This window comes from Amia ocellicauda, chromosome 4, assembly GCF_036373705.1.
Source record: "Amia ocellicauda isolate fAmiCal2 chromosome 4, fAmiCal2.hap1, whole genome shotgun sequence".
Classification (NCBI taxonomy): Eukaryota; Metazoa; Chordata; class Actinopteri; order Amiiformes; family Amiidae; genus Amia; species Amia ocellicauda.
This window is the reverse complement of record NC_089853.1, coordinates 5,833,673-5,851,586: the sequence shown is the minus strand read 5'-3', so window position 1 is coordinate 5,851,586 and position 17,914 is coordinate 5,833,673. Positions and strand designations below refer to the sequence as shown.

The 17,914-nt window shown below is 42.4% G+C and overlaps 2 protein-coding genes across 5 annotated transcripts; both read right to left on the bottom strand.

Moving 5' to 3' along the window:
• Positions 1-714: 714 nt before the first annotated feature.
• LOC136747651 (CD59 glycoprotein) lies at positions 715-4,773 on the bottom strand. 2 transcript variants are annotated; one of them, XM_066700660.1, is made up of 4 exons: positions 4,682-4,773; positions 3,996-4,078; positions 2,743-2,844; positions 715-2,067 (listed from the first exon to the last, which is right to left on the bottom strand). In XM_066700660.1, exons 2-4 carry the CDS (start codon positions 4,048-4,050, stop codon positions 1,868-1,870), a joined length of 357 nt encoding a protein of 118 aa, XP_066556757.1. In that variant the 5' UTR covers positions 4,051-4,078; positions 4,682-4,773; the 3' UTR covers positions 715-1,867. The 2 variants fall into 2 exon arrangements, with proteins under 2 accessions (XP_066556757.1, XP_066556758.1); XM_066700661.1 differs by having other exon boundaries at positions 3,996-4,075; positions 4,682-4,765.
• A 2,845-nt stretch (positions 4,774-7,618) lies between these two features.
• fbxo3 (F-box protein 3) lies at positions 7,619-17,432 on the bottom strand. 3 transcript variants are annotated; one of them, XM_066700657.1, is made up of 11 exons: positions 17,325-17,432; positions 16,275-16,364; positions 15,251-15,414; positions 14,091-14,205; positions 13,738-13,942; positions 12,484-12,529; positions 12,286-12,370; positions 11,422-11,544; positions 11,137-11,252; positions 10,742-10,932; positions 7,619-10,232 (listed from the first exon to the last, which is right to left on the bottom strand). In XM_066700657.1, exons 1-11 carry the CDS (start codon positions 17,414-17,416, stop codon positions 10,095-10,097), a joined length of 1,365 nt encoding a protein of 454 aa, XP_066556754.1. In that variant the 5' UTR covers positions 17,417-17,432; the 3' UTR covers positions 7,619-10,094. The 3 variants fall into 3 exon arrangements, with proteins under 3 accessions (XP_066556754.1, XP_066556755.1, XP_066556756.1); XM_066700658.1 differs by having other exon boundaries at positions 7,619-10,229; XM_066700659.1 differs by having other exon boundaries at positions 10,742-10,908.
• Between the last annotated feature and the right edge of the window lie 482 nt (positions 17,433-17,914).

Sequence of the window (17,914 nt, the reverse complement as noted above, 5' to 3'; positions counted from 1 at the left end):
TGTTCTTCCCCTCCCTCTCATTTCTCATTTCAGTCTCACTGTCCTGGACCTCAAAGCCCAGGAGGTGTTGTCATTGAGTATCTATGAAGTCCATTTTACTTTGCCGTGGTTTGTCCGACTCACAAGGAGAAAGTGGGAATCGTTTTGGCAAAGCAGGAGTTAAGAATAGCTGCAATATGAACAGCGTAAATAGGAAGATCGTGGTACAAGGAACAGGGATTAGCTTGCTGTGGTCTGCAGCAGAAACACTGATTATTGAAAGACGGCCCAGCCTCGTTCTCAGAGGACACCTTACAGAAACCTTGATAAGAGCTGTACATGAATTAAGAATTGCTTCAGATGCTTCTCCTGGTACCATTGTCTTTGTATGAAATTGCCGAGCTAAGGCCTTTTATATTTTGTGTCCAACTGAGCATGTAGTCATTTCCTGCTGTTTTCACTTCCAGAGGGTTTGTTTTTCTCTACTATTACAAACCTCACAGAACTCATTTTGCTTTCAAGTGAAAGTGTGTGGGTCTGTTTACAGATTTCAGTGACGGTACCTTCGTTCCGGCTTGAAACTCCCCGGCCTGTGTCTACGACTACATGACCATTCAGGACGGAACCCAATCATATCGGAGTCACACCCTGTTAGTAAAACAATCAGCATATACATTTAAAAAAAAAAGTGTAACCTATTGCATTTATTCCAATATAAACAGCACAGAGACAGAGTTCTTTAAATGTATGATTTTTTATTTACATTAGCGAAAATTAATTACCAGTTTAAACTGAGGTCTGCCAATAACCATGTTCCTTGGAGGTTTTCCTCGCCTTCAGAACAGCTGTTTCACAAGCCTTCCCGTTCAACACTGACCTTTGCTCATTTTAAGAAATATCTTCAAGATATACTTTTGGTTTTATTGCAATTACAGTTACCGACTTTCATTTGGGAATCGGCCCTTCAGTATGCTATAGAAATGTTGTTTTTGTTTGGTTTACCAAAACAAAAACCCAAACCATTTCTGCCACGGTGAACAAAGAACCACACCTTGTCAGTCAACACATTTCACATCACAAAACCATATCACACACCTATCTTTCTTCTGTTTTTCACTCGTATCCCAACTGCTTCTGAAAAAAAACAAGGATGCAGGGATTCAATCCTATTCAAAGAAGGTTTTTAAAAGCCAAAGTCCATCTTTTCTTTGTAATAGGATTGCTGCTGCTCCTCTAAATCTTTTTCCAGCAAGGGTAGAATACAAGCTCAATCCACCCCCAACATTAAAATGTACTATATACACAACCATCAACCTCCATACTGGAAACATGAAAGCGCATCTTAAAATGAGTTTGTAATACTGTTTTATGCCACCCCCTTCAGGACCATGGTATTCTAGACTCGCTCTACATTAATCTACGCCTGAGAGAGACTTCAGATTGACATATTTTCCTCAAGATTATGAATTGATAGTTAACAGTTATGTATTATTCAAATTAAAATCCCTCATACTTGGGGAATCTGCCCAAGTAAATGAATATGCAGCTGAATTTTCTGGTAGAAATATATATCCAAATGATGCACACCGAGGGCAGTGAAATATTAGATCTGTCCCATTCTTTAAGGAAGTGCTTTCAAAAGTAAGCTCACCCGCCTGCTTAGAACAGGGCGACACAATTCCCTCTTGTTCTGCTAAGACAACTTAGTGCAAACTACAGAATACAAAATAATACAAAAATAATAATACAAAATAGGCAGGCTATCAATATCAATTGCCAAGAAAGTGACTCTGGCAATGATAAAGATCCCCCGCCCCGTTACTGATCCCTGGGATTTAGTACAAGCTGACGGGTTAGTTCTTGTGTAAGATGACATCGGATCACTGGCTCACTGAACACACCACCAGAACACGACCAGTGAACCCAGCAGGCCGAGAAGCGGTTTGCTCATCGCCGTGGCTGGGCCGCTGTTGCACAGGTTTTTGGTGCAGCACTTGTATGTGAAGCCAGATACTGCCGGGAACATCTGATTGAGTTTGGTATTTTCGCAGTCGTTATATCTGATACACTGGCGGATGGTTTTTCCACCTAAAAATACAAAAAAAGAAAAAGAAAAGTAATGTTTGAGTTGAAAAAGCAAGAAGCACTGATATGGCCCTTTTTCTTCTTCTCTCTTTCTTCTTTTCTCCATCTTATGACTTTCCCCATGTCTTTCAATGACCACATTTCTGATTTCCAATTAACAAAATCATCAACATTTATGACAGGTAATTAGAGAAATGTGGACCTGTGCAAAAGCAATTGTTATTGATCACCATGAGAGGAGAGAGAATCCTATATTCATCTGTTTTGTCCACATGTCCCTGCCCCCTGGACTTGTTTAATTTGCAGATGAAATGGTATGTAGTTCTCTGCAATATAATTAACTCGAGGCTTCATATGTTTTGGTTTCCACTGTAACCAAGATGGCCATTTGCACTTGCCTACAATCAATGTTCAGCCATGTTCTCCTTCACAGTTTTACAAAAAATGACTGAGCATTGGAAATAATACCACCCTAGAATTATACATACAATCGCAATATAAGTATCAAAAAAGAGAAAATTATGGTTTTTCCTTCCCAATTTCAAAACGTCACAAATATTCATCGAATCACAGCCCCTCCCCTACCTTATTACCCAAGTTGTATTTCAGTCAAACCATCCCATGAAACAAGCTTTATCGATCAAATCCATCCATATTAATAATAACAACAAGGGGAACCTCTTTCGCTGAGGGTCAGGCAGGCATCCTCATACGTGCAGTCCTGTGTGTAGCTGCAGCGGCCCGAGTAATCAGAGCACTTGTAGCATTTTAGAGCGGAACCTGAAACAACAAGACACAACCATAAGATCAAATACAAAATATAAAGATATTACATTCAGAAATTCATCTCTGCTATCCAGGCCACATTTTATGAGCTGAAACTCTTTGGGCTCGCTAGTGGTGGTTGAACGCCTTCCCATCCTTCGTTGGAAAGAGTCCTTCAGCTCAGTGGGTCTCAGAGCTGGAGCAAAAGCACGGTGATTTGGAAATAATGTTTATAACCTTTTGTTTAGGACATGCATTTAAATTTTACTTGCAATAACTCATTTAAAAATGAAGTGAGGTACACCAACCTGACTAAATCACATGTTCAGTTTAATGATTTATGAATGCCATTTAATCTCTGCAGTAAGTGAGCCGATCCCACTCCATTCCTGCACATGTCCTGGTATCAATCATTTTATGTTACTGGGCTTACAAAGTGAAGGGGGTATTAATGAATTAATACAGAAATAAATAAATGACTAAATAAATGCTGACAAATAAACAGATAAATACATGGACATTGATTTCTGTATTTATTTTAACATGTATGTATTCATTTATTTCAACATTTATTTATTCATGTCTTTATTTATTTCCTGTTTGTCGCTTTGCTATTCGCATTTCTCAGTGCGCTTTTACCTGTTGAAGCCCGAAGTGTACTGGATTAGCCAATAAGCGCACTGGATCCCGCCCACTAGCTGTGATTGACAGAAGCGGCTTTGTCACATTGTAAAAGATAAAATGAGAAACTGCGCACCAAGAAATGTAAATAGCAAAGCGGCAATTAATCAATTAATAAATAAATGTTTAAATCTTTACATAAATAAATAAATGCATAAATACATGTTGTGATAAATACAGGAATAAATACATTTTGAAATAAATACACGACTAAATACATGTTGTGATAAATACAGGAATAAATACATTTTGAAATAAATAAACGACTAAATACATGTTGAATAAATTAATAAATGGACATTTATTTCAACATGTATTTATTTAGTCATTTATTAGTGTATTCTTGTGTCTGTGTATGTATTTTTAATGTTGGCCTGGATTGTCCTCCATACATCGTGCCTTAAACTATACAGGGACACAATGTATCAGTCCACCGAAACATCACGGTCTTAGAAGCACCGCAGTAACGGGCCCTGGTCACTCACCCAGCCCGAGCAGCGCCATGCACACCAGCAGACCGGTCAGCACAGGGGTCTTCATCTTCAGTCCTTCGTCACTTCAACCGCTTCTTCACACAAGATACACCGGTACGACACTGATCAATGCTTTATTTCAAATGCAACACAAACTTTGTACATGATGGTTATTGTACGGGACGCAAAAACGAATGAAGGTTGTTTTCATAGCTGTTATTACAATGAATGCGTCTTCCAGGTCACTATCCCATCATTCTTGTTATACACATATTTGCTCTTAAATGAGATTACAGGGCATTCCGTTACACAGCAGCCATGCCACCTGTGCCCATGCAACTGTAACTGCCCCACCGCAGCAGACTAGAGGAACAAGAAATGCACTGCACAGTTAGTTACCTCACACCTTCAACACATTTGACATTTGAACTCATTTATGAGACACCAACATGTCATTAGTATATTATATATAGGTTAGGTGTAAACAAATCCCTGTACCTATTATATTTCTCAGCAGTACCCCCCCACACACACACACTGGATTGGTTATTTGTGGTAAACAATTCGATCTGGCTATACGGTGAGATTTGTATTTTTAAATCCAAGACAGACACCTGTTCCCACACAAAAGCAACATGTCCTTTTCATTCCAGACACAAAGTAACAGAGCTGCCGTTTACAAACAGACCCGATCTTACCAGCCCGTCAATCGCTTAACGAGAGCCCAGTGCGCGTCGCGGCGGGTCCGCCAGGCACTGCCTCAGATAAGCAGCTCCGCCCCGCCGGCGCAGCCAATGGGGACAGCGGCTCTCCTCACGGGGTGTGCAGGGGCTGTTTCTGGCTTCATTTACAGTGCTTTATTAGTGCCGTTACATTATATTAATACAATACATTACCAATCTGATTCCTGCTTTTAATTAAATCTATACACAGCGACTGAAACGCTTGAATTTATACAGCAGTAATGGGTTAATTTTCCGCACAAATGTGTCTATTTGTATGTCATATATATCTACTTGTATGTGACACAAATGTTCCTTAAATTGTTCTCATACGTGTTTAACTGACATTTAAACACTGTCTAAAGCAGTGGTTCCCAAACCGGTCCTGGGGGACCCCCTACCCTGCTGGTTTTTGTTCCAACCGAGCTCTCATGAACTTAATTGAACCCTTAATTGAACTAATAATTTCCTAAATCAGAGACTTTTAATTATTTTAAACAGTAGGGGGTTTAAATTAAGTATAGAATTATATTTAAAAAAAATATTGAAGCGACAACTATTTTCTTACACAATTTAAAAAGTAAAATCTAAGCAGATTGTTAATTCAATTAAGGGTTCAATTAAGTAATTGAGAGCTCGGTTGGAATAAAAACCAGCAGGGTAGGGGGTCCCCCAGGACCGGTTTGGGAACCACTGGTCTAAAGCAGGGGTGTCAGACTCCAGTCCTGGGGGGGCCCCAGTGTCTACTGGTCATAATTTACTCAGGTAGGCTAATCTAAAACTTTCCTATTTTACGTAAACCTATTCATTACCTTACTCAAAACACTGAACCCACAGAACATGTCAGAGTCTGGAGAAAGGTGTTCGATGAATCCAATTAATTGTTTAATTAGACCAATTAAGGAGCCAAGAGCTGGTCTGGAACAAAAGCCAGAAGACACTGCGGCCCCCAGGACTGGAGTAATGCCCTGGCATTACTCAGAATATTGTAGATATGATTTATTAATCATAACCATATAGGGGTCAACATTGTGATTCAGTCAGAGACAAAGACAAGAAGTAAGGTTGTGTTTCTCAATTTAGCTAATCTGTTGTGAAGTTCACACAAACACACATGCACACACACCTTAGAAATCAATGCAAAGCAGCAGGGAATCTTGTGATCTGGAGCCAAGTCTTGAAAATACTCATTATTGTTAAAGTTACAGTGAAATAAATGAAATAGTTATTAAATTGTGTAGGCACACGTTTGCATGGAGGGGGAGTAGCCGGGGAGCATGGTACAACAAGCTGATTATGAGGACATCAGTTTTGATTTTGCAGCTGGACGTCTGACAATGGCTCAGTGTGTGTCCGTGCCCACAACTACACGGACAATGAAGAGGGACTGGACTCTGTGGTGCTGTTGTGATGTTATCTTTGTCACCCGTTATTTTGCTTGGTCGCCATTTTGGTCTCTTACACTTATTGTGCATGAAGTGACATTTTAATTTGTAATGTTTTCTGCAAATGTGGTTGGTTAGTTCTATGGTGTCATTGAGGCAGTGAGTGTCCAGACAGAAGCGCATTAAAGCCAGAAAACTGTCTAGGAATCAAGTGCACATATAAGATGCATACTTTAAGAACCACTTATTGACGAGAATTCAGACAGAATTATATAGGAAACCGTACAGACAACAGGCATCGTTGACAGGCTCTATGAGAGTTATGTGGTCAAGGATGAGGGTAGGAGGGGTGCTCAATAGTTTGGGCTGGTTTGATAAGGATAACAACTCGGTGAAAGCGTTGTTATTTTCGTTACATTAAGATTATTGCAGTGTCCCATTCTGACTTGTTCAGGATGTATTTGGACTACATTTAAGTTTAGGGATCAGACAATTGTTTAAACGCAATTTTTTTTAAATGTTCGTGCTGCAGATGTTATTCAAACAGCATTGAGTTTGTATTTTCACATGTTTCGGTTGCTTATAAAGCCAAAATACCATTCAAAGCGTGCACAGGACGGGCTATGGGAATGAGCCTGGCTCTTCTGGATCGAGTCCACATTGTCCACCCTCGGCCAAGTGGTCAGGGCGCTATGAAGCCTCTGTACAATGGGCCTGTGGAGAGTGGCAAGACAAAGGGCACTTGAATTCTGCAAGCAGATTATTCAACTTGCTCAAGTCTCGCAATTACATGCAAATGCTGAAAAAAAACTCCTGTTGTATTGCCATGGCTGCTTACAAAACAGCATTTGTTGAGAGAAGAAGCTACACATTTGTTCTCACTTTCTACATAGATTTTCTGTAAAAAATAGCTCTCATTGTTGACAGATTTAAGTTGGTGCCCCCGTCCACTTGTTGTAGGATTTGTGAAAATGGATTTACATAAACAACATTTGTACGCATGTGCTCACAGGTGCTTTCGAGGGATAGTTGGAAAAGTTAACTATCATTCAATGATTATTTATATTTATTTTTGTGGCACAAATGCTTTCTTCCTAACATCCTCTGTTTATGAAAATCAGAAAGTTGGACCGCATGGAATATTTGAACACACACTTCTAGGATGTTTATTAAGGAATCTATGCTATATCTTCCAGATCCATCTTGAATAAAAAGGAATACATTAAAGCAGTGGTTCCAAGCTCTCAATTACTTAATTGAACCATAATTTTATTAAATTTACTAAATCAGAGCCTTTAAATTTAATTTTGTTTTAAACAGTGGGGGTTTTACGTTAAGAATAGAATTGTATAAATAACTTATTAAAGAACCAACTAAGCAGAGTGTTACTTCAACTTCAACCAATTAAGAACAAACACCAGCAGGGTAGGGAAGGGAACCCCTGAATTACAGGAAAATAATGATAATAAAAAACTTTTCTTTAAAATGAAAATTTATTGTGTGCCTGAAAGAATGGAGATCAACTTGGTTTAAAGATTTAAACATAGAGCATATTTATTTTTTCCCCAACATAGAAAAACAAAACAGAATCATTTTAGAAAAAACAGTGATACTGAAGAAAATGTCAAATCAAACGAGAATCTTGAAAGGCAATTCCACGGAGTTCAGCCCAGTCCTCCATCGCACTCCTTTTACAAAATTCATTTCCAATCAAATGACTCAATGCGTCAAATTAAAATGTTACCTGCCCCCGTACCAGAGTTCTGATGAGAAGTAGCCAGCAGCAGATTATGTGCAAACAACTGAATCCATCACTGAAACTGTCATTTATGCTTTGAAATAATAAAAAAATACATTTATTTATTCCCACTTGGCTAAACTGCATGAAACGTTTCCCACAGGTTCCACAACAGAAGTGTCCCTCCTACACCTTCGATCTTTACACAGCAGAACTGCTGTCTGTAGGTACATCCATTTCTATTTACAAAGTGAGATGAGCAACGCTTTTTGGAAACTGAAAAAGCACAATATACAGCGATCAGTTCATGCCTGCCTCTTAAACCCCCCCCATGTGCTGAGAATTCACAGATTTAAACACACACATTTTGAAAGGCAAAAAAAAAAAAAAAAAAATAGCAACTTCCATGTTCTCTAATAATATGCATAGCCTTCAGAAAAAACTTAGAACTGAAAGGGCCATTTTAAATCCCAGAACTAAGCAATTAATTGATTAATTAATTAATTGGTTAATTACAAATGCTAATTTGTCAATGTTTTGCTGTATACTTGAGAGAGAAACAATTTTGGCAATGACTTTTTGCTTTAAGGTATCCGAGCTTCCTTTCGTAACGAGGGAACTAGGTGCCGAAGCACAGAAATGGATCATATCAAGTTAGAGGCTTCTGAACCGCTGTTCTGGCTGGAGGCCATGATCCACTGCATTAATACCAACTGGTCTGTTAAAATAAACTCTAAAGGACATTTGTCTTTTAAAGATTCTTATACTACACACACTCTTCTTTCACGGGTTTTGCAACTCTTGACGGCGCCCAACTTTGCGCTCTTACTGGCATCTGTAAAAAAAAAAAAAAAAAAAGACGATACTCCTGTAGGTTTAGCTGCACAACCTTTTCCATTTTGATGTCAAGTTGCTTTTTCTTTGAAAGACAGACCCCTCTGGTTAAAACAGGCAAACGTTTTCAATATCCTTTTCAAAAACACACACACACACACACACACACACACACACACACACACACACACACACACACACACACACACACACACACACACACACACACACACACACACACACACACACACACACACACACACAACCCAATCATGCTCAATGCCTAGCTTGAGCTCAAATAATCTTAAATACAGAAACGCACTTCGTTTTCCCTGAATTCCACAGATCCTCTTTTAGGGACCAACGGCACGGTTTCAATGATTCTTCAACCACTTCACCACCCAGCAGACAGGAAAAACAGAGCGAGATACGACATCGGTGACAAGGGCTTCTAACAGAGCAGAGTGACTTCACTGTAACGGCTCGTATGTGCTCCTCCTGGGTACGTCTCTACTGGGCTGGGTCAGGGCAGTCTCTGGGTCTGGTGTCACATGGTGCCAGGAGCCACAGCTGAGCTACCCCTACACACCGAGAGACTGTTCATTATAATGTTTTGTCTGTTGTGCTTTTTGCTCATTGCCCAGTGCTATGTAAAGAAAGAAATTCACTTCCTTCCTGTCAATCACAGCACCTGTTACCTGAAAAGCTGAACTACTCAAGATAACGTCGCTCTGGACTGTAGACTTTAAAACAAATGCAACAGGGCGAGGGGCTAAAACTGGTTATACAACACTGAGCTGAGATATGCTTAAGGGTTAAACTGGTTCTGCACTATTTGTAAGATGGAAAAAGGGACTCATCTCTTAAATGCACGGTTAAAGTTCTGTGCTGAATTGCTACAATAAACTCCTATATCTATGTATCCAAACAAATGCAGTGCAGGAAGAGTCATCTAACAGCTGTGCTTTAAAGCATAGTTCTTGGAGGCAAATGGTCAACAGCTATAGAGCAGAATCTGTCCCAACTGCATGTGAATATCAACCTCTGGAACAGACTCTGCCAGAGGAATCGCACTGGACTCTGTGAGGCTTTGTGTCCAGTTGGCTCTGTTGTCTATTTACAATGGAAGAGGCCAATTATTATTCCCACAGTGGAAAACATTTGGTTCCAGAGTTCTCTGTCACAGAAAATAAATATAAAAAACCTTCTACAACAGGCCCTGGCTTGTAACACAGAGGACTCTGAGAGAGAGAGGTGAGTCAGAGGCATCTAGAGAAATAAATCAATAAAAACCAAAGGACAGAACAGAGGCAGGCGGGACTCAATTCAAAGGAGGAGAAAAAACACACTTAAAAAAAACAAACAAAAAAAACAAAACAACAGCTGGAAGTTCGAAAGCCCTGTTCCCCGGTTCCCACGGTACAAAAGTGCATCAGATATGGCGAGGGCAGCGTCCGCTGGGCGCCGGGATGTTCAGGCCGCCGCGCTGGCCGTCGTCGTAGTCGTCCGTGTCCGAGGAGCGCTCCTCATCGTTGCATGGCGCGGTGGAGGCGTCGCTCGCCGAGCCCTGCTGGAAACACAAAGCACACGCGGATGGCAACACGGAGGAAAACACACAGCAATGCGTGTACGTAAACACACAAAGACACACCCCGGCACACGCACACAAAGATCCACACAGACAGACAAACCCACTCACGAGCACACGTGTACTCGACCTCACTGGCACAGATATGTTTATTCTAGGCAGTGCCTTTTAGGTTCCAGGAAGTCTGTTGTGTCTTTTACTTTCCTTCCTCAAACCTAGAAGATGTGACAGAACAGCCCGTGAAGTCTTACAACAGAGAACTGGAGGAAGGGAGAAACGGAGGCTGGTTTCCTGGCTTCCGGTTTGCAGAAATTGAATGAACACATCGTTTACAGCAGTGCTTATCTGCACACAGCCCAGCCCATTCACGTACTAAGGACCGGATCCTCCGCCCGAGCTTTACTCAGTCCGAGCCCCTGCCTCTGAACACGAGAGGTTTTGTTACCTCGGCTTCACTCTGCCCACTGCCCACTGACCCCAGGGAGCCTCACCGTTCGCACCACAGACTTGCGGAAGGGGGGGCAGACCATGTGGAAGCGCGGGATGCTGACGTTGAAGACCTCCTCCTTGTTCTTGAGCCGGTGGAAGGTGTAGTGGCCCTCCATGAACTCCGACGTGGTGGAGAAGGTGGTGCAGCTGGCGTACTCGTGCACCTTGCCTGGGGACATGACCGGAAACTCCCCTGCAGGGGACGCAGAGAGCACAGCGGTCTCAGGCGTTTTAGGACACTCTTAAACGACTGAGCCGAAGCAGGAGCGCGTGTGTGAGTGACAAAATAAAACCAAACACAACAGAAAAACATTTTACGACTGAGCGCATCAGTACAGTCAAGAAGTCAGTCGAACCGAGGGCTCTGCGGGTTTGAGGGAAACCTCCGCTCACTTACCCACGACTCCCGGGCCACGCACTTCCTCCACGTTCCCGTTAGCGTTGGTGATCTTCCAGTACCGGCTATCGAGCTGGCAGGCGTTCTCCGGCAGCGCGTCTTTCGCCATCTCGATCCTACAGGGAGCCGGGAGAGACGGAGCTTTCATACGTCCTTGTGCAACGGTGTCCCGAGTACGAGACACTTCATCTCATTAAAAATAATTAACAAAACGATCCTTTATGGATGAGCGAGTGTCCCGTCCCCTCGGTCGGCCGGACGGGGAGTATTCAAGACCTTCCGTACCTGATGCGGTAGGTGAAGAAGAAGTGTGGCGGGTGCACAGAGCTGAGCTCGGGCAGGAACGAGGTAGACACGGCCACTTTGATGTCCCCAGTGGTAGCGACACACTGCTTGTCGTGGACATACCTGAGAAGAGAGAGAGAGAGGGGGTGAAGAGAGCCGAGGTCAGTGCGGCACTATCAACCGTGTTTGACTGGGATCCTTTGTTGGGGGGGGCGGGGGGACAAATCAAAACTGATCTGGTCCTTGAATCATTCAGATGCTGTGAGAAGCACATGGCCACTGGAGACAGTACCGTCTCTGTGCTCTTAACATTTCTTTTGGCAGCACTTGTTATTTTGGAAAAGGTTGAATATTTTGCGAGTCTTTCTGACTGAACGGCCTTCAAAGAGAGGACAGCTGGACGAGACGTCTGGAACGGCTCTTCCACTGTCGCAAGGACATTGTCCAGAGGAGACACTTACAAAGCCCAAGCAGACTGCAAAGGTCATTGCCGAGCTGAACAGGCCCAGCTCTGTTGAGAGACTGAAACAGAGAACTGCAAACAGACAAACGTGTGAATAAGTTCTTCAGATGATGGATTTGTCCTCAATGAACCGTCAGTAAAGACAGATTGATGTAATATGCCTGAAAATACCAACTCCAACAGATCGGATTTAGAACCATTGCGTTCATCGTCAGTTACCCTCGGGTCACGAGCCCTAACCAGATCCACACACTGAAGGAAAACAACAACGAAACAAAAACGCTGTGACAAACGCCCAACGAGTACAAACAAGTTAAATGTGTTCATTACAGGTCAGAATAGGGGAGACGTAGAGGCAGAGCTTGTGCCAATGTTTTATTGCAAATATGATCACGTCATACCTGAAAATCTGGTCTCTGATGATTGGATACTCTCCAGCCACCACATTGTGCACATATGAGGTAAACCACTCAGTGAAGCTGGACCCTGAGGGCGGTGATTCAGAGACAAGGGGGAAGTTATTGAAACAAGTCACTTGAAGAAAACTACAAAAATATAAGCCGGCAGAAAAACAAAACAAAAAATCATGGACATCCTACCTGTAATGAACATGTCAATTGCCGAAGGATCTTGTGCCATTTGATCCTAGGAGGAAGAAAACAACACATTTCAGGGATTGCGAAACACACAACAGACCCTTTCAGATCCTCCCGGAGGAAAGGAGCAGCCTGCCCTCTGCTGACGGGATCTGAATCCAGGACCGAGTTAGAGACTCGCAGGGGAAGAGGAGCACCACTGAGCACCAGGGTGGAGGGGTTGAAATACAGCGGTCTATACTTAAAGAAAGATGTACATAAAATACCCAAGCAGGACTGACTTAATATTGTGCGTCATTTTTGGGGTAAATACATACACCAGTGGTCTCCAACCCCTGGTCCTGGAGAGCCCCTATCCATCTCATAGGTCACCGTAGACCACCAGGTTCTAAACACTGGGAACACCTGGGAGTCATTAATCAATTAAGCAAGAGATTTCTTGAGAGAGGCTTAAGGTATTCAGGTGATGCTCCAATGGTTTCTAAAGGACTTAATTGACCATCTGCTTAATTGTTCCCAATTAAATACTTCCAGGTGTTTATAAATCGGTGATAGAAGGGTGACCACAAAAAATTCTGCTGGATAGGGGTTCTCTGGACCAGGCTTGGAGACCACTGCTGTACACCATTTCTGTCTGTGCTTTCTGGCTATGGAGCTCCAGGTCAATTTCTGAACCTTCTAAACATGGATTGAAAACATGAAGTCTGTGCGATTCCACAGCTCTGTATGTTTGAACACTAGGGCTGACAGCGTTAACGTATGCGATTACTAAAACAAACAACATGTTAATGTTTTTAAACGCAATTAATCAGGACCCTTTTCAGTCAATTTATAATGAAGAAGCAGAAACGATGAGACGATGGCAACTTCTTGCGAGTCAGGGTTTTCTTGACAGTTTTGTCCTGGATTGCAGGGATCGTTATCAAAACAAGATTTTTTTTTAAGGATGTCCATGGGTTGATTTTAGATGTTTTATAGCATTTTAACGTGCAATTAAATATGCGATTAATAGTGGTGTGTCAATCATTTGACATACACACATACTTCATATCACGCTTTTTGGTTCCTACTACTCCTTAATTACTCTTCAATCAATTTTCAGCAGCAGGGTCAAATAAACCACTGATAAAGCAGACTAAGTGCTGACTGCATTTGAGCTCCTGCAACAGAAAGGAAATTAAATCAACTACAATGGACTGGACTGAACCAGAAGGCCAGGTCTCTAAAGGTGAATCAGCGCATGCGGTAGGCTCTGACCGGGCAGTGGTAGAAGATCTCGTTGCAGTTGCGCCCCTCCACGCTCTCCAGCGCCATGTACTGGCTGAGGCCGGTGTGGAAGCAGAAGGTGAGCGGGAGGCACTGTCTCATCCCCTTCCTCTGCTGGAAGCCCCCCGCCGCCGTCTCGATGTCCAGCAGGTCCTCCGAGCGGTAGTGGTTGGACAGGGCCATGCTGCCCATCAGCCTGCCGCGGGAAAACAGCATTGGGGGTACGGCGGGGTGCAGGACAAACAGCGATCATACCACTACTCTCTACTACACCAGTTAATAGGTGAAGATCAAACACTGAGCCCCAAACCCCAAACCCCCTCCAGTTTTTGTAGTTGCCCTACCCAGGCACCACCAGCTTCTGCCCATTGTGTATTCGGAAGGAACAGCGATAATCATTGGCCAGTTTGCAGCCGATCTGGGCCTCCACCGCATCGAGCTCCTCCTCTTTAACGCCTTCTGTGGAGGAATGGACCAAGAGCGCCGTCAACAATGCCGTCCGGCGGCGCAAAAAACCCCAAAAACATACACCCACAGACAATCAGTGGCATGAATGTCTTCTTTTTTTCACTCCAGCTGAGCTCAGTTACTGCAGTGAGTCTGTGACTGAACCATTTCAACAGTTTAAAGTTGACAGAAGTCTAGAAGCACCGATTAAAGTACTTCAGTTCAGTTCAGAGTTCATTCTAGTAAATTCAAGCTCAGCTGGAACTAAAACCAGAAAGAGACACAGCTCCTTTAGGACCAGGGGTGAGGGCTGCGGCCCACACCCACTGCCCGTTAATGTGGTAAGTGTCCAGCTACAAATGGACAAAACTGAGGCTTCGACACACTAACAACAACAAATGATCTGGCTGCCGACACCCAGATAACACTCAAACTTGGCAACGTCCGCCAGTCTCCAGATACCCACAATTACCTACTTGACCGCGGGTAGAATCGGGAAGCCTCTGGCAAACAGACATCTGCCATCAAGTGAAGACTCTAATCTGCTACTGGTGGCATTTTGTTCTTTTAGTTAACAAAATCACTCACAGCACGTAGTCTCATACTAAGACTGACAAAATCAATTGATAAATAAACTGGCTGATCGGGAAAACACATTCCTCAAATGATCAGCGTGAACAAATTAAATCAGATAAGAACCCTTTCACATTTGAGCTAAACATCCCAAACCATACAATACATATACACACAATACAACCATACAATGAGCTCTCTGTGTCAAGGGTCAGTTTAAAGAACAGCGATTTGTGACCCTACACCACGTCAGTTTTGTGTTCCCACCAGATATCAATTTAAAAATATATTAACATAGCTTCGGCCACTGTAGAAAGCTAGTCATTTTGCATTTGAACAGAAGCCACACTGTGAACCCATACCTCACCCCAGCCACGCTTTAAAGAAGGAGAAAAGCTCATCCTCTGGCATCACCTTTCTGCTATACTTGATTTGTATTCAAAAGGCAATCTTTATTTTAGAATCTGATGGTGGACCAGGCTACCTTTCAGAGACACAATCATCCTCGGGCATTTCTGATCAAGGTATTTCTTTAGGTTGTCCCAGGCTTGCTTCAGGGTGGCGTAGTGCTCGATATAGCGCCCTAGATCGGCGTAAACCTCTCGGAACAAGCTCTTCCAGCTCTGATTCCTTTGGGCTTTATCGGACCTGATCAATACAAGCACACAGAGCAGAAGTTCAGAAGAGTGCTCTGCATTGCTGCCTCTCTCTGAAAACGTAACCTACTGCAGGACCTGCTGGGAATTATATCGATTTTATGACTAATTACATAAATAGTTAGTTCAGTTAAGTTAATTGGATCTGATCTGGAACACGAAGGTCCTCAGTAATCTAATTAAATGAACTGTAAGGGACATAAACTAGGTTTGACTGATACAGTGTTGACTGGATTTGAGATATTGTTAAAAACCACGTGTCAACAGCAATGATTAAATATCGACAATGCTATTGCAATTATCTCTGAGAATTCAGGCCTGGAAACCCGGCATCCTGTTATCAAGACCACAAATTCTACCAAATAATCTCAAATGTAATTCACTATAATCTGAGAATCAGATTCTCTGAGAACTTGAGCAATAAAATGTATTCAACTTCAGGTTCAGAGATCCTGCAGTAAGTATGTGGGGATTTAAAAAACTGATCCGTATAACTATTTTTAGTTTTAAGGCATATAAATATCTTATTTTATATTGGAATATGTACATCTGAGAAGTTAAAAGAGAGACCTTAAAATAATTCAGTCATTTCAGAAGCTCATTGGTCATTACAGTCATTACAGTCCTGCCATGTTGCAATTGACAGTTAATGAGCACAAGCTGAGTACCAGTCCAGGGAGATGTGCTGTTGCTCTATACTTAATATAAATATATTGCAAATGTACTTTGTTATCAAAAGTGATATTTCCTATAAATATACACTAATGCAAATAAAAAGGGCAAAAATAACAAAGCAATAAGAACAGAAAAGACAACAATAATAATAATCACGACAAACAAATCTATACTTACTCAGTTAAAAGCCAGTATTTCTGACAGTGGGTTTTCCACAGTGGGTTGTGATTGGAAAGTTCATGAAGTCTACGACTGACATAGCTGCAGCTGAGAACATGTTAATTAGTGGAGATGTTAATGATAAGGCAGTAAGGACATTGAAAACTATAGCAATCTGCAAGCAAACAAGCACAGCGTCTGTTTGACAGTAGATCACGTTGATATACGCATAGCGCACAGTAATATAGATTGCGTCATTAGGACTTAGAATTCAAAACGTATTTCATAGTGAAGAAAAGGATATTCTAAAATGGGAGACCTGATATTCTCTGTGGGCAGTTGTACTAAGCCTAAAGTATCGTTTTAATTAACTTATTAAACCTGTTTTTGGGGGGAGGGTGGGGGTTGTTTTATAAAAACAACAATAAAAACATTGACATTTACAAATCATACAAACCAGCACTGCGCAAAATAATAATACCAAGAAGAAGAAGGAGGAGAAATAAAATGCAAACGTGTATAATAACAGGCATGCGTGTTTCTGTACTTGACACACGTATAAAGGCAAATCATAGTAGAGGTGTCAAAAGTTCAAATGTGTTTATACATTTTGTGCTAAACTAAAGACAGAAGCATTATGTGTGACTGTGAGTTTATTACCCAGTATGCAGGCATGACAAATGACAGAGCCATACAACAATCTGTATATGCACATACCTGGGGTATATTTCCATGACCCACAAATACAGCACAAATAATAATATATACATTAATGTATACAAAGCATGTCAACAAAAACTCGAAAGCCCTGTCGAAACAACGGAAAGGGGGCAGTTCATTTAGACGGTCGTGCCTGTTGTGATAAACCGGAGAGAGAGAGAGAAAAACACGCAAACAAACAAAACCCATCCAAACACAAGCTCTCTCTCCAGCTGAGAAAACAGACACAGCCACCTAACTGGCCGGACCCCGCAGTGGAAACAAAACTATCAGTATTGTTATTCGCTTAATTCCCGTAATTTTTTAATGCACCCGCTCCCGCACAGTCTACCGGTGCCGGACACCTACCTGATGAGATCCCTAAAATCGAGGAAAGATAAAATCAACAGTAAAGGGTCCGAGGGTAAAACCTCCAAGCTGAGCTCCATGGACGCCGCCATCTTGGAACGAGCACAAGCCCCGCCCCCTCCCGTGACGCGCAGGCGGCGCCGCACGCTGCTTTGTTATCAAATAGTCCGCACATGGGCAGCGCCGGGGTGTGCGGGGAGATTGGACGGGTTTTCGCGTTTGCTGCTCGGTAAGATAATATGCACACATTTCTGCATACCCCTGCTGCACACCATAGTCGGTAAATGCAGTGTATACATTTGAAGAAAGGGAAGGGTGCATCTTGAGGTCATGGTGCAAACTAGTGTACAGGTATGATACCCAGGTGTCACTTAGCATGCACTTTGCAAACACTTCACACACACCTGTGGTTAATAGAAAACAACACTACAGACTGAACTGTCCTCCCTGCGTGCACATCTCAGGGGTTATTCGTGATGCGTTTTTGCACTTTTGTTTTTTGAGCACAAGGTGGCAACAGAGATGCAGCTCATGCAGTCTCGCACAGCTGATTGCTGTTTAGTTTTGTTCTGCTGGTTAACACAGGCCAC